General features: G+C 40.7%; 1 protein-coding gene across 4 annotated transcripts; it reads left to right on the plus strand.

The window, feature by feature from the left end:
• The first annotated feature begins 8 nt into the window (after positions 1 to 8).
• Positions 9 to 22,222, plus strand: tbc1d30 (TBC1 domain family, member 30). Of its 4 annotated transcripts, XM_018694941.2 has the most exons (15): positions 9 to 943; positions 3,353 to 3,517; positions 11,774 to 11,835; positions 12,014 to 12,079; positions 12,904 to 13,029; positions 13,907 to 14,092; positions 14,247 to 14,316; positions 14,874 to 14,972; positions 15,236 to 15,404; positions 15,607 to 15,712; positions 15,806 to 15,912; positions 16,781 to 16,920; positions 18,102 to 18,338; positions 18,584 to 18,667; positions 20,682 to 22,222. In XM_018694941.2, the coding sequence occupies exons 1-15, from the start codon at positions 430 to 432 to the stop codon at positions 21,956 to 21,958; spliced, it is 3,408 nt and encodes a 1,135-aa protein (XP_018550457.1). In that variant the 5' UTR covers positions 9 to 429; the 3' UTR covers positions 21,959 to 22,222. The 4 variants fall into 4 exon arrangements, with proteins under 4 accessions (XP_018550457.1, XP_018550458.1, XP_018550459.1 ...); XM_018694942.2 differs by lacking the exon at positions 18,584 to 18,667 and having other exon boundaries at positions 10 to 943; XM_018694943.2 differs by lacking the exons at positions 9 to 943; positions 3,353 to 3,517 and adding an exon at positions 7,427 to 8,441.
• Positions 22,223 to 23,795: the final 1,573 nt, after the last annotated feature.

A 23,795-nucleotide genomic window follows, 5' to 3' on the forward strand; every position in this document is an offset into this window, starting at 1 on the left:
CTACCGCCTGTCATTGTTCTTAAGGGTGAAAGCGGATTGGTCGACACATTTTCGGCTGCTCTCTGGTTGGTCAAACCGAGCAGCTCGAGGCACCTGCTGCACCTGTCGCGCGACATGAAGAAAGTTCGGCAGCCGTTGAGAAGTTCAGCGGAGTGGGTTGGCTCATCCTGGAGAGGGAGGAGAGGAGGGGGAACACGGGGGAGGCAGGAAAATCGAGTCCGGAACACGAGAAGGAAACTAAAAGCTGACAGACGAGTCTATACCTTTCTGGTTAGGAATGGAGTGCTCCGGGACCTCCGTCCTCCATCGAGACGCGCAAAGGAAACTTTACAACCGCAGCTAAATTGTGTGAATAATGACAACTCACGTGTAGGAAAACGATCAGAGGAGAAGATCGTTAATTTTAGCTAGTTTGTCGCCAATAAAGAAATGGCGTCGGAGCTTAAATTTAACAGGAATGAACTTTTGGAAGTTGACATATGCGACGCCGGCGCGTGCTCCGAGGACGAGAGCGGCGTGTTTGTTAACTCTGCCGCCTCCCCTCAGGATGATTTCTCCGGCTTTGAGCGGTGGACGAGTCCTGCCGAGTCACCAAATGACACATCATCACCTCCGGGACAGCAGGAGGTCTCCGGCGGGCATGGAGCTCCGCCTGGCACCGTTACTGTCGCTCAAAGGACCAACACCCCCGGGGACAGTGACTCTGAATCCCAGGGTGATGGAGTCAGAGCTCCCATGACCTCTATAGTGGACTGTCTCTTGGTGGAGCTTTATGAGACCTACAGTGGAGGCAGCAGGAGGAATGTGGACAGCTGGGACAGCTCCACCGAGGCGTCCGGATCGGATGCCTTCCTGGGCCGCAGTAACTCCGGGTCTAGCTTCCTGCAGGAGCTCCAGGAGAAGCACACCAGGAGGCATCAGATGAACTACCTGGCCCAGAAAGGTGAGGGGGAACTTGGATGGGTGTTTGAGTGATGCAGGGGCATTGACAGGTCCTGGCATTTGGACAGCATCTGGCAAAGACAAGTCAATTTTATCCATATTAGATCACAAATTTAACTGAAAAGGCTGTCCAATCTGCACAACCATCTGTATGGATACAGATGACCCTCCTGCTGTAGAAAATAATGAGTCAGCATATATGATAATGATCAATGCTCCACAGGTGTCACATCCACTACTGTCTCTGCCCATGAAGTGTGATGTTTCAACTGATGAAACTGATGAATGTTTTAAACTATCACATCTCCCTGAAATATGTTAAATATGTCAAATGTGTGCAGGTCTAGAAAATGTTTACACAGTGTGTTTTCCTGTGTACCCTGCAGACAGATGCATCCTGGATAAACAAGGTGTAATAAAGAAGCAATAGTTTTTAATTATGTGTACTAAATATCAATATCCAATAGTTTCTTTCCCAGTAGAAACTCACGACATTTTTCTGGTGAATGCCGATCATGCTCTCTTTTAAGAACTGTACAACAGCTATCTTGCTGCATAGATCTTACTAAGATAAATAAAATGCTATTATGCATCTGGATTCACTTAAAGTCAGCAGAATTTATAGCAGAAATACTGACCTTTATTAGGACCATGGTGAAAAAAGAAATCATATTTAATATGCATTGGTTATGTCTGGCTGATACCTGATCTGCTCAGGAAGGCCAGATTAGGGGGCCATTGCACAAACCTAGAAAATATAATTAATTCAGTCAGTCAGTAGCCTTGTGGAGGCCATTAGTGGAGATTATAAAATATCCAAGACAAAATCTAATATAAGACTTAAACTGGCAAGGTTTACATTTAGCTTTATGAGCTATGTAGTGTATATGTGTATATGTATGCCACATAATGCATTCAGTTAGTGTTTTCAGTGGTATATGCCTTTCTAAGAGTATTTGGTTAATCAAGACGTGTAGCTGACTTATCTGCAAGGTTTCACTGTAATCAGACATCAGAAGAAGGTAGTCAGACGTGTGCATACACAGACACTCTCTGATGGAGAGGATGATTAGCGCGTTGACGGCTCATTTTCTAGCGTTGCCTCGGAGTCTTCAGAGGCATGTTGCCATGAGTGTCACGCTGCCATTGTTTCCTCTGTTAAAGTGGAATGCTACAGTAAACACAGCCAGGCCTGCTGAGTTCACTGTTTGCCTTCTACACATGTGAGGCTCGGTCAAGTTAAACAATGCAGAGGGCCGCCACTCAGGAAGAGGAAGGGCTCCGATAACGCCTCAGAGAACGGTTACCACTGTCTCTAATGTGTGTGGTTAAGGCTTAACGGGCCGTGGTGAAGTTTAGGTCCCTTCTGGTGAAGCTATAAGTGTGTTGACTGGTCAGCAGCAGTGTGGTGCGTTAACTAGACTCTCAACTTGCTAAAATGCCCTTCAGGAGAATCCTTCTAGCTTTAGGGCGTTGTCTTTAGTTGACTGACCTTTGACCTCCCTGTAGAAGAGAGGTAATGTGAACTTCCAAGGGATTTTTGGTGGCAGCAGTTCATTATAGACATTTTAAAATAATGACTGTTTTCATTATTGATTAAGCTGTCATTTTTTTTGATTGATGATTGAATTGTTTGGTCTTTAAAATGTGAAAAATAATTACAACAAATACCCAGTTTTGCCCATTTTTTCTATTTAATGTGACCCAAAGATTTATAATACATAGAGAAATGTCGAAAATCCGCCAATCCACTCTTTTTTGAAGCCATAAAGAGCAAATATTTAATGTAAAGAGTAATAAATAATATCACTAAATAAAAAACTTATAAAATCACTGTTTTTATTTGATATCTTGGTGGGCAAAAAATTGTTTTGAAAGTTTGTTTTGTTTAGATATACTGTGTGTCACCTTGAGCTCAAAATCAGATTTTCTTCAGCCTAAAAAGGTTTTGTCTAAATGAGAGAGGGGTGTGTGTTTATGTGGGGCGATGCTCTGGTTTTCATTTCCTCTTTGCCTGCAGCTTGGAAACAGACAAATGACTGATGTTCTGATTTTTCAGCGGAGCACAGACATCACATGTTCGTCCAAATTATATCAAGTGGCTTTATTTAGAATACATCATTCTTTAGACAGACCTATGTAAAACTGATGTTAAAACACAAAAATATAGGGCAGTTTGTCTCATAAAAACTTAAAATATGAACCATACACAAATGAAATTCAATCCAACTTGTTTCAGACATTCTTTACTTTCCTAAACGTAAAAGTTCCCTCCAACAAATGAAAAACAGTTTGTTTGAACCTTTGAGAAACAACAGGAGAAAAAAACATCCTGGTAGAAAGTGTGATAAATATACATCAGTGCAGTGGAAACCCAGATTAAACTGTTTGTTTCCATGTGATTTTTCAGCCCCTGAGGAGCTGCGTTCAATCATCCAGGAGGTGAAATATCGCACAGGCCTGCAGTCGGCCAAGCTGATTCGCCAGCTGAAGAGGCGAGACCGACTTTGTCACAAACTGCAGAAGAACTACGACATCATCACGGCGTGTCTTCAGGCCGTCTCACAAAAACGACGTAAGGATAAACAGTTTGTGCTTTTCTGAGATACTAAACAAGAACAGTCTGAAGTTGATGGTGTTCAGGAGGAGGTACTCGGACCACTGGAGGTCTCAGTAAGGAAAACACCACAATACTGTGATTTATTTACATTTAAAAGACTTTAATCAGATGCTGTTGGTCCACAACCACAGCATAACTTAATGGGAGTTAACTGGAAATTTGGGGTAATTTATACAAACATAAATAAACATTTCACTTTCACTTCAGCAGACAGTTAAATGAATAGAAATAGGCTAGATGAATAGATGAGCACTCCACAGTCAGCTGTTAAATCAAACTATAACCTACATTATTGTATGATAACAGAAAACTGGCAGAAGGCAGGAGAAACAGCATCATAGTTGAGCTGGCCAGCACCATGATAATTAGCCTCTTAATTTATCAATGAAATAGTGTTAACTAACTTCCATCTAGCATATCTAATTTACCTGCTAGCTAGCTACTGTATAAACACATTTTGATTTATTTTTTTCCTTGTTAAACTTTAATACCATAGATCAAATATATTTACCTCAGTAATATCATCAAACCTTACTTGACTGGATGTAGTCTGTGTGCTCAGACGCAGTAGTGTGGCTGTAGTGAGCAGGATTCTAGAAATGATCTGTATATGTGAGGAATGCATGGTGCAGGGGAGAAATTCAACTGTATCCACTTTAAATCTGGTTGTTTTAACCAAGATTATGCTGCAGAATGTTTTTCTTCAACTACATTTGAGTTCCCTGTTATATGCTAACCTGCAATTTTGCTGATTTCCCATTAATTCCCATATATTCCTGTTAATTCCCATGGAGAGTTTCCAACTTTGAAAATTCCCAGAATTTTATAACCCTATTTCCAACCATAGTTTTTCGTCCCTTTTCTGTGTCTGGGTTTTATTGTGTGAGAACAAACAGCAGCAGACACCAGTGCAGCTGCTGTGAAACCCTGTGTAAGAGTTTTAGCGAGACCCATTTATATTTCATAGAAGCAAAACACTATCACAAATCAAATGTTTGCTTCATCTGATCAAATTTAATTCCCCCTGAAATCCAAATTTGGAATCCACCATAAGAAAAACACAGTAGAACACATTTAGAAAGTGCATTTGCAAGTACAAACTGCTAAGCCTGGTGACTGCATTGCCTGTACTAGTTGTCATATCACATGTAGTATGAAAATTACTGTCATGAATTTACATTATGGGCTGTGACTGAGGCCCAAAGTCAAAGCTGCTCCTAAAACAGTTCAGTTGACTGTTTTGTTATGTAAGAGATATTTGTAGTAGCATGGCCTACAGGAGATTATGGATTAAACCTCATCTTTGAATAATATATACAAAATCCTAACCAGGAACAAGTTGGAATTTGGTGCTTAGATTAGTTCAGTTTTATTAAACACATTCAGTTCAACAAGGTCAATGATTATTGAAGGAATGTAGGTGCATGTTATTATTTTGCTTTTACTTTTAACTGTCTTTTTCTTTCAACATGCAGCATGGTGGCTCACATGGAGGTAGGGTGAGAAATAACATTGGGTATTTAAGTGTTTTTGCATTATTATTTTTATTCATTTACACATATTTTTGTGGCCAGATTGTGCCAGATAGGATTTCACTCAGCTCCTGGTGCTGTACAGTCAGTTACTCAACATTGGACACAGTATGAATACAACACACAGGCTGTTTAATGTTTATGACAATCTCAACCTGACACACAAACACACAAAACGCTCAACAATAAACTCAAATCATTGATTATAGTCAGCCAAACACCTGCCAGTTTTCAGTATTTTATTACCTCCTAGGATTGAGTGACGTCAGTATTTTCACATCATGATCATAAATTCACAAAAAATGGCAATTTATGATATAATTATCTAAATATAGACAGAACAGACCATCTGTTGAGTACCGAGACATTTTGGAGAATCAACATTTGATACAGGATTCACATTACTCAAACTGATGTCAATTTTTGTCGTTATTGTACATTCCTACAGCTTTTTAACGCTTGAGTAAATATGTGTCAGAGCTTTGTTTACAGTGAACACAACAAACATTAATACACATCATCATTCACGTCACATGTTTACAAAAAGTTTCCTATTTCCTTTTGGAGCTTTCACAAGTTACTCAAAACATAAGTCAGTTCTTTTACTTGCAGTAATGTTAAAGCAACAGAATGTAGGTTTGCTGAGCAGCAGCACCCTCTGGAGCCACGAGTGGTAATTCATTCTGTTCAGTCCCAACAGTATATATTACCCATGATCCCTAGCTTCTAGAGCAGGAAGTGCTGCTGCTGTAACAAAAACACCAAACTCTGTGTATAATTTTTGATATTTTCAAAGTTTCCTGGCTGGATATCAGAGATGAACGCTGGTTTTTAATGACTTCAGAGTCTTTATAACTGATCTACAGTTCAGCATTACTCTTGAACTTGCTGGACCTGATTCTGGAGGGAGATTGTACCTGCTAAAGTTACATAGAGCATGAACAGGTGTTCAGGGGAATGACAGAGGCTCCATTCTCCCTGTTACGAGTCATAATGTTTCTGAAGCTGAGATTTTAAGGTGAAATAGTTGCACAGTGTTGCTTTAAAGTCTGTGATATAAAGGGCATTAATCTAGTCTCTGCGTTTTATAACAGCCTGAAGATGGGACAAGCTCACCTTTATTTTCCTGATATAAAATAAATTAAAGTATTAAGAGCAGCAGCAAAAACATCTAGTGACAAGGTAATTTATCATGATGCATTATCAGGCTATGGAGCATTATCATCAAGGCCTTTTTTCAGTATTATCATCAAGGCTGTTTGCAGATATTGATTCAAAACGTCATTAAGACTGGATGTCTCTTTTCCACACAGGAAGCACTTACTGCACCTGTGAGACTGAATCATAGTCACGCATCATTGATTTAGATACAAACGTCATTTCTCTGACTGCTTCTCGCTCTCTGTTAAAGTGTTTGCTTCAGTATAGTGACTGTACAGAATCAGTGAGAGAGAATGTGTACTGTGTTTTTAGGAAAGTGTATGTGTTATGTGTCTAAAAATGGATTCAAAAGAGGTGTTGCCTCTGCCTGACCGTAGACACAGCCAAGAAAGCGTAAAGATGGTTCTGGTAGCATCAGGAAGATGTTTCTATAAAAACTAAGGAGTTTCTATCATCACAAAGAGCAGCGAACTTATTCTAACAAGAGTTTAATGTGCAGTCTTGCTGAAAAAAAAAAGCTTCTGTTCATCATGAGATACAGTTTGATCTCTTGGTCGATTATGTTTTTTATTGTTTTTGTCATTAATACCAAAGATTCTCTGGTTCCAGTGTTTTAAATATGAGCATTTGCTGCTGCTCTTTGTCACATATGATTGTAAATTGAATATGTTTGGGTTGTAGACGGTTGGTCTGACAAATCTATATGTAAAGGCATTACTCTTGGCTCTGGAAAATGATCTTTTCCCTATTTTCTCAGATCAATCAAGGCAGTAATTGACAGTTTAGCTGATAACAAAAACAATCATTAGTTAAAGTCCTAATAATTTCTAGCCTCTTTTCCACCTTCTCTCCTTCTCTTCTTCTCTTCTTGTAAATAAATAGGCAAACTAATAAGTGATTATTGATTTTTACATCAGCGTGCTTTGTTAAAGGTTGAGCTGTAACATTTAGTCAGTTAATTGATCAACAGAGATTTGACTGGAAACAATTTTGATAAATTATTCATCTTTAAAGTCGCTAATCAAGAAAAAAAAATCAAGAATCTGCTGCTCCGCTCTGTTTTATGTGAGCGTAAACTGAATATGTTTTGGACTGTTCCTCAGACAATCTGAAGAACTTGTGGGGAACTTGTGAGGGTTATTTTTTAATCAGTTAACTGATGAATTGATAATAGATTGATTTATAATGAAAGTAAGTTGTTTGGCTGCAGGTTTCTGCTGCATTTAAATCAAACCCTGTCTCATTTCAGGGGTCTTAGATGACCCAGTGGGACTTTGTTGCTGTTTTTAATGTTAAAGGAAAATCTTTTCTTTGCATGTGGGTTCTTTACAGTACATTTATCTTCTTCTGTCCTTGCCCCAGTCTCTAGAGTGAAAACTCCACTCAGTCAGTTTGATTTTCCATTCCTCATTTATAAATTTACTGTATTCTCAAGCTGTGATCGTTATATCAGCTGTTTAACTACTTAGTGGGTCAAGGAACCAAAAAAAATCCGTCCTTTCTTCATCCTCTCCTCCACCATTACCTCATCCTTCTCTCTCCTCCCCACGTGCCCCTCCATCCTACCGCATCCCTCCATCCTCGCGCCTCCTCCCGGTGACGCTGAGCCGGAGGAGGATGAGGAGGTGTACAGCAGCAGCAGCAGCAGCAGCAGTACCGACCAAGAGCAGCAGAAACCGTTATTTCGTCCTCAGACCAGTCGGTTAATTCTGACAAGTATTATGTAGATACCTGAGTCGCGTGAACATAGCTTCCTGGACGTTACTGCACCGTGAATAGTGAAGGGAAAGACCTCGTTGCTTTGAGCACAAGTCGGAAACACAAACCCATCACCGGAAGAGAATTGAAACATCAGTTTAATCGATTCATTTTTAACGTCTTGGAGGATCAGCTGCGTCTCTGGTCACGATGGCTTCTCCGTGTCCGAGGGAGACGTAAAGAAAGACAAACCGATCGAGCAAATCGGACAAAGCGATGAGGTGATTGAACGGGTTGAACGGTTTGATCCCACCTCCCACCCCCGATGAGGCAGGAGCGACTCCCCGCTGCCGGCAGGAGGCCGAGGGCGGGCGCGAAGCAGCGGCAGCAGGGCTCGGGAGGGGTCGGCAACATCATCAGCAACGTCCTGAAGAAACGGAACGGGATCTCCAGGAGCGCGCCCCGGCTACTCTGCACCTTAGAACCAGGTGACCCTTCAGCCAGCAGCGACATGTCATGCTCTATCGTGTGGTTTTAAACAGTATGGAAACAGAGTAGTGGGCTACAGTACGCCTGTGGTTTTATGGAGGCAGGTCCTGTAGCTGCAGTCTGATTTACAGGAGGTGTCTTAATTTATGCTGCACCTAAAATTGGCATGTGTTTGCCATTTTAAAGCAAATTAGATTAATTAAATTACATTATCAAAATTATGGCTAACATTAAAACTAGTATGTATCAGGCATAATTTTGATGCAAGCCCCAACAGCAGTAACATTTTTAGGTATTATGACCTGATGTAAACTGAGAAGGTAAATAATCTTTTTTTTAATGGGCTGTTCAGAGAAAAGCAATGATCAGATTTCCCCACTTCAGGTGTCAGATTAGCTCATTCTCATCAGAGTGAGTGTTAAAACTGACTGACCTCCAGTGAGTCTTACAGGGCGTTCAGATGTAGTTTCATATATCTAATCGTGTATCATATTTCATTCACGTCTAAAGCGCTACATATGTATTCAGCAAAAACATCCAGATGTTTCTCTGTAGTTTGTACATCTGTCAGCATGTGTACATTTTGACAATTTGAAGAAATAGTGGACGTCTCGTAGAAAACTCCAGATTTTTGAGACACTCATCGCTGTCAGTCGACCTGGTGCTGAAATGAATGAGCACTGATTTTACACCTTTATGTGTGTTTTTTTTTTTTTTTTTTTGTTGTTGTTGTTGTTGTTGGTTTATGGTTCAAGAAACAGAACATCCTTTTTTACTAATCAGACACAGAGTGCATAAACACCTGCAATTACATGCTGCTTAAGATGAAAAAATAAACCAAGCAGTAAATAAAATATTCAAGAAAACATTTAAGATTTGCATAGGACAGTTGATTAATTGCATATTGCCTTTTTCAGGTGAACTGATATTTGATTTTGGACACTTGTTTTGTTATGATGTTTTACAGCTGCTGAATTCTGATAAATCACTGAACTCGTAGCAGCGATTAAAATACTTCAAAACATCCCAAAAAGCTGATGATAGCAAGTTTAGACTTAGTTTACTTTAAACTTTATGATCATATATCAAACCATATGATCTGTAGGTTTTATAAGGGGAAAAAATAACAAATTAAGTTTTCATTATATCAAAATATGCAATTTATTTTGTTTATTTAACTGTTGGTTGTGATGTAATGTGCTTTGGACATTATGATAGAGGTTATAGCCCCCCCCCCCCCCCAAAAAAAAGGAAATCTTCTCACCCTTCATCGCCCCCTTTCCTCCTCCCTTCCCTCCTTTCCTCCCATCCCCTCCACTAGTCTACTTTAATTTCAGTTCATTTATACTCTAGAGAATTGAAACTATCCCTCATTATGATGGGGGTCTGGCCTCTGGACCGCGCCGGCCACGTTTCGTGTCAGTGGTGTCGGACTAATCTGTGACAGGGAAGTAGGAGGGTTTTCAGTGTTAATCCTCTCCCGGAGCTCTGAGAGGAAACCGCGGAATAAAAAGCGGCGCTCATCTCCACAATGGCGCAGGACAAAACGACAGAGGCGGACCATACAGGTTAAATGCGTAATTTATCTTTTATTTCGGACTTTTATCTGGGGAGAAAATGTAGTTTTTGTACTTGTAGTGTAACCTCCTTCCCTGTCAGAGATCGACCAACCCTCCAGAGACTCAGCTGGAGGAGGAGGAGGAGGAGGAAGAGAAATGGCCGCAGTCGGAGGTGTTTGGCCCAAAGCCGAGACATGTCAGGACTTTCCCTCTTAACTTCAGATCAGAATTTCATTTCCGTTTGGTCTTCGCAGAGGAGGTTTAGCCCACTGGTCTGAAAAAGAAAAAGAAGTTTGTGTGTATGCGTAAAGAGATTTTACGAGATTTCCAGTGAGGCGGAGATTGAAACGAGAATTCAGCACCACGAGGAAAGGGACAGCGACTCTGCACAGATCCAACCTCTGTTCATCTGAGCGTTTTAATGTCAAATCTATATTAAAACTACAGCTTTAAATCCCGCGATTCTTCTTATAATACCGTGTAAACAAGGTTAAACATACATCCTCCTCTTAGCAGCTCAGTGCACAGGACAAAAACATTCACGAGGCTTCCGGTGTTTGGACTTTTCATTTCGGATTTTGATTATTCGAGTTTACTGTGCGGACTAAACACGTTCTGTTGTACTGTACACATCATTTTTAGATGTATCTAGTCTTTTATTATAAGAGGAATGTGACTGAAGCTGAACAAAAAACGGTTCTCTGAAGGTTCCTCTTCTGTTTCCATTCATGATATTTGTTCAACCAAAGCAGCTTGATGCCTTTTCCTGTAAAAACCAAGCCGCCTTCTCTCTTGATATCCCCTCAGTTTAAGTTTTATTTAATTACTTTTAAACCCCTTCATGGTTTAGCTCCATAATACAGCATATTTGAGTTTTTTTTAATGATATCCTGCAGCCAAAAGTTGTTTTAAATTCTACAGTTCTAGCTTAAAACAAAGGAAGATGATGCTTTTATTGTTTTAGCTCCAACAAGGTGGGGAAACTCAAAGCACCTGAAAACCTCCCTGTATACACTGACAGCTTTGAATCCCATGAACCCAGTGGTTCTGTTTGACAGTTTTTAAAGGTCTGTGATGTTTTGTGGTTTTTTATTTTATGTGCATCTATGACACACCTTGTTTTTGAAAGGTTTTGAAAGGTTCCATGGAAATATGGTTTACTTATTAAAACAACCCCCCCTTAAATAGATTCATTGTAAAAATATTTCACCATACACCTGTTTAATGTTGCAAGTTTGTGAAAGATTTTGATTTAACTTCATTGCCATTTTTAAGCTGTAGTTTGGGTGCTGTTGAAGTATATTGCATCGTTCTGAGAGAAGGCTGTTTTATTAGATCACAGCAGTTTTGTATCTAATTAATCTAAGTATCTAATTATCAGTTACAGATGTTAAGGATATTAATACTTTTTATGTTGGTTTGCTTCACTTGATTATCAGCTCAGGGTCATAAACCGCTCTGTCTTTGCCCTGGAAATATCACATATATTCTGCTTGTTCCAGCTCTTAGTGAAGCTTAATGCTAGATCAGTTAAGTACTGTCAGGAGTTCACAGATACATGTGATGCTTATATTTACATAGCTAAGTAAATATTTACAGAGCATATGTAATATCTACACATACATTGTAAAATCTAACAAATATATTGTAGGTGTTGATGTGACATATTCCGTACAGTAAATTTAAAGACTTTGGGTTGTTGATTTAAGCAGTGGCAGTAATCCAGATCTGGTTCAGTACTAGTCTAACTAAATGTGTCTGTTTGTTTGCAGGAGTTGACACGAGGCTGAAGTTTACCATCGAACCATCGCTGGGAAAGAATGGCTTCCAGCAGGTGAGTGACTCCTCAGCCCTCAACATGCTCCAGCAAAGACCTCAGTTTCAGACTTGTTCGGCATTGAAGTATTAATATTGTATGGCCAGGTTGCACTTACACAACCATGGCCTCAGTGGGAGTGTGCTGGTTAATTAAAAAGGTAAATAAAACCGTGTTTGTGTTTCCTTCCCTGCAGTGGTACGACGCCCTCAAGGCAGTGGCGAGGCTTCCTACTGGGATACCAAAAGAATGGAGGAACAGGGTATGTAACTTTAGCTGAGTGCAACATATGGCTTTGTTTGCCTTGTTGGAAATGTAGCACCTCTGCTGTATTCAGGAGATGAAAATGCAAGCAGCAGATTATTTTGAAAAGATAAATTTAGCAGCCTTGTAATTGTTCCATGCTGAGTAAAATGCCTGTGTGAACTCTGAGCCACAACCTTAGGGTGTTACTTTTATTTGGACCAGAAATATCTTCCATATAAAAAGTCATTTTGATAAATAAAACCTTCATGCTTCTCCCTTCTCTTCTGTTTGTTTGTTTTGATCCCAGAGGGTGTTTAGCAAAAGAAAGTAATGACCCAGTTGTGCTATTACAAGAAAAGTATGTTTTCTTTGTTATTGTCAACCTGCAAGCAAGAGTTTTCCAGTCTGGAGAGAGACAGCACATTCGACAAGGACAATATGCAGAGGCACTTTGTCTACAACGCTCCATTCATCACACATCTTAACTTTATCTCTCGGGATGAGCGAGCAAGGAAATGGAAAGCGGTTACTTTCATCTTGTCAGAGGAGATGAACAATGAAATCTTGTCTCCTGCGTGAACTTGCAAAAACACAAAATGAGTTACCGGACAGGGCCCTCTTACAGACGTGCTGGAGGAAGGAGAAACCTGAGAATATTTTGGAAGGAAAAGCAGTACAGTTTAAATATTTGTTCATATGAGTCAGTGGGGACAGTGAATGGAAATCTATATTTGTTGTTTGTCCTGATATTGAAACCATGTCTCCTTCACATTCTAAAAGTCAGTACTTTTGTAGCACAGTGTGGTTCATTGTGTATCTGTTGCTGTCGTCTTTGTGCAGGTTTGGCTAACGCTAGCAGACCAGTACCTCCACAGTATCTCTATTGACTGGGAGAAGACACTTCGTTTTGCCTTTAACGAGCGCAGCAACCCCGACGATGACTCCCTCGGCATTCAAATCGTCAAGGTAACCTGACTGAGTTTTCCCGTTGGGCATGGGGTGGGGGATGAGACAAATGTCTATGCACATTATGTGAGCACTTGTGTCTTGTGTGTGTTTTTGTGCGTCCTGAGTCAGCAGCATGGCACCCTAGAGTGGACGCCTCAGCATTTTTCCATAGCATGAACACTAAAATAGACAGAGACAGAAACAGTATTAATGCCTTTTGAAGCATGGTGTAGAGACTGTTCTGGGTCACCAAAACATTTTATTACTTTAATTCAGTATTAGTACTGCAGTTTATTTAGCTAGGTTTACCCAATAAACTGACAACTGAGTGTATAATTAACATCAATCAATCAATAATCAATAATTAATGTTATTTTGAAGTAGATGACTAATGTCAAACATTTGATAGTCTAGTAGGGTCCTAAAACACTGGTCTGTATTTGTGCCACTGAGATTGACTGAAGAATAAGAGGGTTTCTTTCTAAGTAATTTCACACAACAGTCTGAACCTGCTAAACTACTGACAAACACTCTTCAGGAAGTGCACAGTAAAGACAACTTCCATCAACAATGGACACAAAAATATTTTTCAGATTCAACAGCCGTCACTGATATTTTCTTACTGACTATATATTAGCACATATTACTATTAAAATCTAGTCTGTCCCTTGAAAGTTGATGTGACTTAAAAGCAGAGGATGTTTGCTTATGACAAACATCAGAGAAAGTAATTACTGCATGATGGAAACACGAGAGCTCAAAGTCCAATCATCTCCCTCCCTGTGTTAGTCCTCTTGTCTCTGTCCTAAATGCATCAAATAATAATTCATTTATCCAGTTAATGCATTGACTTGTAATAAAATAATCCGTATCGAACACCCTCCTCATCCTCCAGGACCTACACAGGACCGGCTGCAGTTCTTATTGTGGCCAGGAGGGGGAGCAGGACAGGGTTGTGCTGAAGAGGGTGCTGCTTGCCTACGCCCGCTGGAATAAAGCCGTGGGTTACTGTCAAGGATTCAACGTGCTGGCTGCTCTCATACTGGAAGTTACAGAGGGAAATGAGAGCGATGCACTAAAGGTAAACACACCCAGTACATGACACATAGATGCTGTTTGAAGTCCTCGGGTTTAAGCTGATTGAGCTTCCTGATGGAGTCTCTATGCCAAGTGAATAATGATTAAACTCCACTGTGCTGCAACAGAACTGTCTTCTTCTGCTGTTTTGTATTTAGGTGATGATCTATCTGATTGACAAAGTGCTGCCAGAGAGTTATTTTGCCAACAACCTTCGAGCATTGTCAGGTAAACACAGTGACGCACACACAAGCTATTTTGAACCTGAGGACATCCTGAACAAGATGAAAGAGGGAAAATTCCTCACACTATAACATTTTCAGCTCAAAAAACTGTTTTCAGTAAAATATGTAGTCTCTACATTGCAGTAGTAGAGACTACATAGGTTTTTTTGTCATGATACTGAGGAAGGTACAAATTTCCTCTGATATAGAACTGTTTCAATGATCACATTTTAAGGCAAAATGATAAAAATGTGCTGATTTCAGCTTCTAAAATACAAATACTTGCTGATTTTATTAAGTCTTCTATGATCGTAAATGAATATGTTTGGGGTTTTTGACCACCATAAGCATTTAAAATTCATCAGCTTGGGCTCTGGGAAATTGTGATGAGAATTTTAATCAAGAAAATAATCAGCAGATCATTTGTGACTGATGGTGAAAAACCTCCGTTATTGGACCTTTAGAGCGACAAAATCAAAAACATCTACAGTACCAACTGATGTGAGACTTGATCGACTGTTGTGTTTAATCTCTAACCAGTTTATCTTTTCCCTCTGTCAGTGGACATGGCGGTGTTCAGAGACCTGCTGCGTCTAAAGCTGCCCAGACTGTCCCAGCACCTCCACCACCTGCAAAAAGCAGCCAACAGAGAGGCTGGAGGTATAAATCTGTGTTGCTGTTTATAAAAACACTGTCTGGTCTAAATATTTAATGCTACCAGCATGCTAAGCTACCTGATGCTGCTTTAATCTTTCTTATGTTTAAGAAAATAGCATTGTCTCTAGGTAATTAGCATGTTTTATACACAGAGGCAAAAGAATTTTGTGTGCTCATGTCTTTGTGAATGCTATACCATAATCCAGATGTGTGTGTGTGTGATCACTCACCTCATATCACAAATAATGTGCGTCTCTTTCTTTCAGGCAGTTATGAGCCTCCGCTGACCAACGTCTTCACTATGCAGTGGTTCCTCACCATGTTCGCCACCTGCCTGCCGGCGTCCACCGTGCTGAAGATCTGGGACTCGGTTTTCTTTGAGGGATCAGAGGTGCTGTTTCGGGTCGCACTCGCCATCTGGGAGAGACTGGGAGAGTAAGTGGACCACTGGATTTGGGATTACAAGACATCAAAACAGATACTACTTCAATACCACCAGTACCTACACCAGTATGTTTCTTTCCATCTGTCCTCCTCACTGATATTTTTGTTTCTCCCTCCATGTCTCTTCACTCCGCTCCTCTCCTCTCCCTATTTTCATTTCTTTTGCCCCCCCTCTCCCTCTCCCTCTCTCCAGGAGGATTGAGTACTGTCAGACAGCAGATGAGTTTTACAGCACCATGGGTTGTCTCACTCAGGAGATGCTGGAGCACAACCTCATTGATCCTGCAGAGCTCATGCAGGTACAGATAAACTGAACTGCTTTATTCTCTTTACTCTCTACTGCTCTGCTTCTATTAACCATTTTTCTCTCCTCCCTCCTCTTTGTCTGTCAGGAGGTTTATTCCATGGCAGTGTTTCCTTTTCCCCAACTGGCTGAGCTGAGAGAGAAATACACCTACAACATCACTCCATTCCCTACCTCAGTCAAATCCAATGGAAGGTTTGTTTTATAGAAACAGCAGTTTATTGAAATTTGACATGGTATCATTTAATTTCTCCTGCCCTAAAAGGAACAGAAACACTGAATCTAAGTATAAACTCAGCAGGGTATGCTTGGACAAATGCAGATACAAGTTGTAACTGCATTCTCACCTGTTGCTGCACACTTGGAGACACATAACAGTGTAGATTCAATGCAGAACATGATCTTTAAGATGTTTACAAGCAATATATTACAATAAAATATTCAGTTTATATGTTTCTTAGGGGTTTTTTGGACCAGATCTGATACAGACCCGTGAAAAACCTGCTCTAACCCAACAAGCATTGACTCATTTTCAAAAAAAAGAAATGTAATCTAAGAAGAAAAGATCATACATATAACAATAATAATATCCAAAGAATAAATGTAAAGTCATAGTCAAACTAAAATTATTCTATTGTTCTATTTCCACCTCTCTTGCACCAACAATAAAATATACTATAGCCAAGTGGATGATAGATAGACATAAGGCAGTTTTCTAACCTGTTTAATATCTGTCAAATATCAGATTTTTGTCTTTCAAAAGCATAAATCTAAGCTCGGCTTCACTTTCCTCTTCACACCAAAGCTGCTGGATGTATTCCATAGTTTGGTTTATTTCCATTTCAAAGAAAAAATCTGAACAAACAATGATTGAATGATGAAGTTCACAGTTCTCCTTCTTCCTCTCACTTCAAAGCACACTGTCTTCTCCTGCGGTGATTAAAAAGGTGATGTACTCGGGTATTGGACATTAAATTTGGGCTCCTGTGAATGCCTCTAATGTGTATGTGTGAGATGGACGTAAATGAGAACGTATGATGAAGATGTTATTGTTTTGTTCCAGCGGTGGTCTGGGCAGCTGGGAGAGCGACGACGACGCTGACATGGACGATGAGGACTCTGTGGTGACTGCGCTCGGCTGTCTGGGGCCTCTCGGTGGCCTGCTGGCCCCCGAGCTGCAGAGATACCAGAAGCATCTCAAAGGTCAGTGCAGCAAATGCAAGAAACGACACACAGGATTTATGAACGGTAACCCAGGGAGAGGTTGGCAGGGACAGTGGAGCAGTGGTTTCAGGCTTGCTGTTGCCCCAAATCCTCATGTTCTGCCCCCGATTTGACTCCAAGTACAAACTGTCTCTGATCTGTTTCCTCCAGACAAATCCCTACTTCCTCCTCCTTCAACGACTCTTACAAACACGAAGAAAAGGCAAATAGCTTGAGGGATTTGGTTAAAAACATTGGCTAAGATCTCACTCCAGAGAGGGATTTAAAAATGACTTGAGAGCTTCATTTAACCTCATGAGCAAATCTCAGTGCAAATGACTTGACCTGGTGTAAAAGGGAAACTTTTAAAGAGATTTTTTGTAGCAAATAAACATCAATAAATCATGACCACAGTCACTCTGAGGCAGCAGTATAATCACAGTAAACAAACTGCCAGTCGACTGCCAGCTGTCGTAGACCTCCACAGTGAATTTAACATTGTGTGCTGCAGGATGGATTTGATCTTTGCAGCACAAAGGCAGGAAGAGCTGCTGAAAAGTGATGGAAAAATAACTTACTGACCTTTTTCTGTGAAACTAAAGTAAAAAAAAAGAGGACAGAAATGAACTTTTACCTTGTTTTAAAATGTCAATGTTGGTATCAGTGGCAAAGAAATTGGAAGGAGTGAGTCAGTTTGGTGGAGCCAGACATATTAGTGACTTTAGACTCCATTCCTCCAAAACAGCCTCAGTCATATACAGTATGTGTTTCAAAAAACATTTAGACACAACCAGAGTTTGTTATTGCCTACTTTAGATAGCATCAAGAGGCTTTTTTCTTTCTGGTACTAACTTACTTGATTAAAGAGGATAAAAGTTAAATTGGGGTGAGTAAATAAGTAAGAAAAGGAGCTTTAACAGATCTAAAAAGCCACATTAGATTACGTCTGATTCATGTATTTTGCTGGAATCTTCTCTTACTTTTTTTGAACTAAAGCGCTTTGACCTTAATCTCTTAAGTCAATTTCTTTTCTGTCAGAGTATCTGAAAGCAAACATCACAGTCACAAACGCAAACAAGTAGGAAAAGGTCAGATATTGTTTGGTTACAGCACGAGGAATGTTTAAAAGGGGTTTACGAGAACCTGATCAGTAGTTTCTTCTTTGTGTTTTCTACCTTCAGACCAGCGAGGAGAGCAGGGCAACATCGCCGAGCTGAGCCCAGGAGCAGTGGGAGCCGGAGGGCCAGGTGGAGGAGGAGGAGGTGGCGGCGGAGGAGGTGCCAGAGCGGAGCATCAGGCGGCTATCAACAGCATGATGATGGAGAGGATGAGCACCGACATCTGCGCCCTGAAGAAGCAATACGCACGCATCAAGAGGCGGCAGCAGCAGCAGGCTATGCAACTCTACATACGCACAGGTGAGGAGGAGTGAAAACAGTCTGAACTTAAACCAAGATTATTGTTTAAACCATAGTAATAGAAAAGACTTTAAAACAAAAAAGTAAAGACCAAAAATGCAACGTATGAGTTCCCACTCAGTGATTTAAATAGCAAATAGGCTTAAAGATGAAGTTCAGCCTCTGGGGACAGAAAAGTGGAAACACATGCAGAAAAATCAAAGCTAGATGTTTGATGATGATGATGATGATGATGTGACTTGTAGGACTTGGACCTGAAGTGGACACAAGTCCAGGAGTTCTTCAGGAGCCTCGCAACAAACACAGCGCCAGTACTGACCAAGTTGAGGGTACTGGTGTCGAACCATCTGAAACTGGGTGTTCTGGGGCTGATTCCAGGCTCTCTAATGATTCATTGGTGTTTGAAAAGCAATCAATGGAGTATTAACAAGCTGTTACTGTACTTCTGCAGTGGGTTCCCAAATCAGATTTCCAATTTTTTCCACTGTTTTTTTAAGATAAATGAATGAAATTAACTCAGTTGCAATAAAAAAATGATTTGAACCATGCACAGTCACTGTAAGTACACAGCCAACATTGCATAGCTCAAGAATTCACTGTTGAGAGCAGTTGTATTTAATGTTGTTTATCTGAGCCACTGAGAATATTGTCTTGATAACCTGAAAATCCTGTGGGGGACAAAAAAACTTGGAAATCTGGTGCAGGAACTGCTGGCTCTAAAATATTGATTCTTTTCCAGGTTGTGTAACTGTAAACACACTCAGAATCAGGTTATAGTCGCTCTGGCTTGAATACATATGCTCTCAAAATGCTGCAGGGTGCGTATGTGTATGTTTCACTTTGAAAAAATGGCAAAAGTGGCTCCTGCAGCCTCCAGAGGAAACAACAATTTAGTCAAATGTGAGGAGTACTGCAGCCTTTGACTGGTATTTTGAGAGCATTTTTTGAAACTGGTGCTACACTATGCTTTAATTTGTTTTGCTTTTAAGAAGAAATATGGTTGGTGCAGGGAAAGCTGGAGCTGGGACAACTGGTGGTGGTTTTGTCCTTGACTAAATTCTAAATTTGGAGACACTTGTCACTACTGTACATAAGATGGATAAATCAGTAATAGCATCAGTTAGCTGCCATCTTCCAGTTATGATAATGACACCATGTGCTTTTCATGCACTCATAATTCTGTAGAGCCTCAGTTTATGTTTTGTTTATGGATAACAAAACGTCGAGACTGTCCTCAGTAATGACACGTGTCTCCAATTATACTCAATTTGTTTCTTCAGCTGTATGTTGGAGGTTTTCTGACCGTTACTAACCTTCAATCTGCCTGTTCCAGCTCCTCCCATCACATAGCTAACATATGATTCCTGAGGCTTGTGTAACAGTATTACAGTGAGATTTGATGTTAACATCTGTACACACATTCACTCATCTCTGTTCTCTCTAATCTGTGCAGCAATCAGCTTTTATAAACTCATGTTTACATTAACACGATTTACTGACACTGGGAAAAAGGCCAAAATACTGTACACTACTGTACATGTTATATAATATTAATTTTTTTTAGGGGGATAAATGATTATGTGGTACACCATTAATCCAAACACTGAGAGGCTTCCTTCAGAGGTGAAAACCAAAACCCCAGGGCGCCCTCTGGTGTCTGATGGAGGTGTTAATCTTTTGGCAACAGATGCTCTCAACAGCTGACTGTGTTTCTAAATGACTCAGCTGTTGCATCTGCATGATGAAATAAACAATTAAATAATTTCTGTCATTAGTTTACTGTTGAAACAATTATTTTATTAGTCAATCAACAGAATATTAATCAGTGAAAATAATTTTAAAATGTATTAAATTTTCATTCTTTTTAAATTTATAATTCTAAATTGATTAGTCAAACACCAATCTAAAGATTGTTTGATGTAGAAAACAATCCTTAGTTCCATAGCTTTCAGAACAGACAGACAGTTTTGCATTTAGATGTTGTACTTGACCCTACAGTGTTTTGCTAATCATTGTATCAAGGAGTACTCTGTTTAATACAGTAGCACAGTTAAGTGTTCCAGTGTACAACATGAGAACACACTTCACAGTCTCTGTAAAACCAAAATTTGAAACAAATATAAATTACAGGACCCCTAATTTTAGTTAGTCAGTTTAGTCAGTTATAAAGATCAAAAATGCAGTTCACAATTTCACATACACTCATAAAAGCACTGTCTCAAATATCTCTTTTTTCTGGCCTCATTTATACTTACGCACTGTTTGTGCTTATATTACCTGAACCTGTTGTAAGCCTGTGTTAATGTTTGTCTCTTGATCTTTGATCCCTGGCCTTCCCTCCAGACAAGTGTCCAGCCACCCGTGTCCTGGCCTCCCAGCTCAACCCTTCCAGCTCCGTGATCAACCACCTCCTTCTGGGACGGAAACCACGCGGAAGCCCCCGGGGCTCCAGACTCACGTCCACAAACACCTCCACGCTACCAGGGGCTCGACCTGCTTTTCCGTCCCAGAGTCAGGGCTCCCCAGCCAGGCAGCGCTGCGGCTCTCTGCCCTCCAACAGCACTGGATCTCCAGGGAGCTCTGGAGGAGGCAGCGGGTCACCTTGGCGTGCTCATGTCCGGGTTCATCGGAGGAATATAGCCAGGGCTCGAGCGCAGCTGGGGTTTGGAGATTCAGAGGAAAGGGAAGATGAAGAGGAGGAGGAGGAGGATGGAGCATCAGTGAGATTGGGGGGTGAACAGGAGAGGAAGAGTGAGGAAAACAAGAGAGAAGATGAGGAGCAGAAAGAGAGGAGTGATATCTCTGTTTCTCCATCTCCTGATCCTGGGTCTGTATGTGAGGAGGCTCCACAGGTTGCAGATGAGACAAAAGAAGCAGAGGTTGCAGAGGTGGTGGTGCAAATGGACTCCCTGGATCTAGAGGATGAGTCAAACCTGACCTCCCCCATCGATGAAAACCCAGCTACACAACCCACACTCCCAGAGTCTAAACCTGCACCCGAGGTCCCTCTTCTCCCTCCTCCACCGTCCTCAAATAGGCACAAAGAGTCCAACTACTCAGGTTCAGAAAGAAGCACCGGCTCCAACAGGCACTTTCCCTCCATCGCTCTACCTACACCTCACCACTCCTCCAACTCTTGCATCCCCTCCTCCACCCCTTCCACCCAAAGTCCATCCCTCTCCCCAATCCCAACATTGGCTTCTCTCGGCCCGTCCTGCTCGTCCTCTCCTACACCACCCTCCACCCCTACGCCAAACTCCACATCCCGCCTCTCATCCTCTTCATCAGCCAACGGCTTATCTGCTCTCTCTCTTCCTGCCTCCTCCTCCACCTTTTACAAAACCTCCTGCCCTTCCACGCCTTCACTCTCCTCTGTCTCTTCATCTTCCAAGTCTCATATCTCCTCCTCCCCGTCGACCCCAGCGTTCTCCTCAGCCACCTCCACTCCCAAACAGCAAGTCTTCTCTCCATTCCCTTGCGTGAAGCAGCCAAGGAAATCCGCCGCAGCCAGAAACCTCGGTCTCTACGGTCCCACATCCAGAACACCGACCGTACACTTTCCCCAGCTGAGCCGCAGCCTCAACCGCAGTAGTGCTGCCGGCACCACCGGAAGGCGATGAAACCTGAGCACTCCTGAACTGATGCTGAGAACACAGTTGTTACACGATATGAAAAATCATCCTATAATTACACCGTGTTGCCTCCTGCATATCAAGAAAAAAAAACCCACATCATATTTTAAGTAGAGTGAAAGTTCTAGGAATGTGAAGTTAAAGTGTGTGGAGAAGTGGGAAGGTTGTGGTTCTCTTGACAGAGGAGTCATCCTGAAATTCACAAGCCATTACAGACAAACACAAACATTAAAGAACTAGTTGACTATTAAAGTGTGAAGGAAATTTCTTGATGGTTTGTTTAGTGTTTCAACTGCATTGGATCTGTAAAGCTGAGGAGTTTGGATACAGGACTGTCACAGTGTTGAGCCCTTTACAGTGGCCTATGCAGGTCCTTCTTGACCATAATTGGTATATGATATAAAAAAAAAAGATGACACATCAGTTGTGAAGGTAAACTGCTTTACAGACTCTACAAAACATCTTCAGTGAAGCACCCAGTTACACTGCATTTGTACGGGATGTCCACACCTCTTATCCCTAATGAGGATTCTCTCTGGACTGACACATGAGGAGACTCTGGTCTGAGCAAATGTTTCCCTCTGCACTCATACAGACCACATGTATCAACAGGATGAAGGACCTTTTTCCTATGCGACTACACAATAGCCATCCAGTTGTTTCTATGCCAAGTATTTAAAGAAAGAACAACACAAGAAACAAGATATACCTAAGAATTTATGTAAATGAAGGCTCATGAAAATCCGCCCAGTCATAAAACTTGTGATGTCAGCACTTAACATTTTCTGGTTTTCTGTCTACTGGTGAAATCACTGTGTGTGTGTTCTCTCTGTGTATTTCGACTGTTGAACATGACGAATGTAATGTCTCAGTCAATAATGAAGTAAATGTGACTGGCCAAGTTTTGTTTTGACCGCTGGAGGGTGAATACAGTGTGAAATGAAATATGGCAAATATAAATACAGGACATGGTTTTCATTCTGAAATCATATTAGTAGCTGTATTCACATAAACATGCACTACAGTTTGAAAAGACCTTATTTAATGTTGATTTCCAGTGTAAACAGCCCAACCATACTCAAAGCTTTCATACTTGGAAACTTACCACAAAGCTGCTAGTCGTCAACTGGGATTTAAATGCAGTCCAGTCAGGCAAATATAAATAAATACATTTTAGAAGATGGAAAAATCCCAGGTCAGTCATGTCATGGCCTGGAGAAACAACAACAACTCGATGGAAAAAAATGTCACAGCTGCAGCACAACATCCTGCTTGTAGCACACATGTATCCAAAAGAAGGGATTAGTTCCAGTGCAAATTAAAGTCAGTGTTATTTTATAGACAGCAAGGTTGTTGACCATGTTTAGCCCCAGTTTTGGTCTCCGTGAATCATTGTTTTTACATTTGAGGCTTTTGCATTGATGGTTTGACTCAAATCAACTCAAAATAATAATAATAATAAGCCAACGAAATTTGAAACCAGATTTTGTGCAATGACCATTTATTTTTCCCCTTTCAAGTAGCTAAATTTGTATTTAAACCAAAGACAGCGTACATATCAGATAGGTTTGTGTGATGCACAACTAAAATTGTGGCAAAAAATATATAAATATAAATAAATAGCTGTATAAGACAAATAAATGAAGTTATTGTATTGCACAATTAATTGGAATCCAGGTGAATCAATAATAGTTGTCTGTCTTATTTTATTCAATTTTCATGTCGTAAACGTATACCCTTTTATATTTTCCTGCATCCTAAAGTAGGGAAGATAAAGAAGTGAGCACCCAGGCAACAAATTACTTCCGTCGGCCATTTTTGTTTA

The sequence above is a fragment of the Lates calcarifer genome, linkage group LG18 (assembly GCF_001640805.2).
Source record: "Lates calcarifer isolate ASB-BC8 linkage group LG18, TLL_Latcal_v3, whole genome shotgun sequence".
In the NCBI taxonomy this organism is placed as follows: domain Eukaryota; kingdom Metazoa; phylum Chordata; class Actinopteri; family Centropomidae; genus Lates; species Lates calcarifer.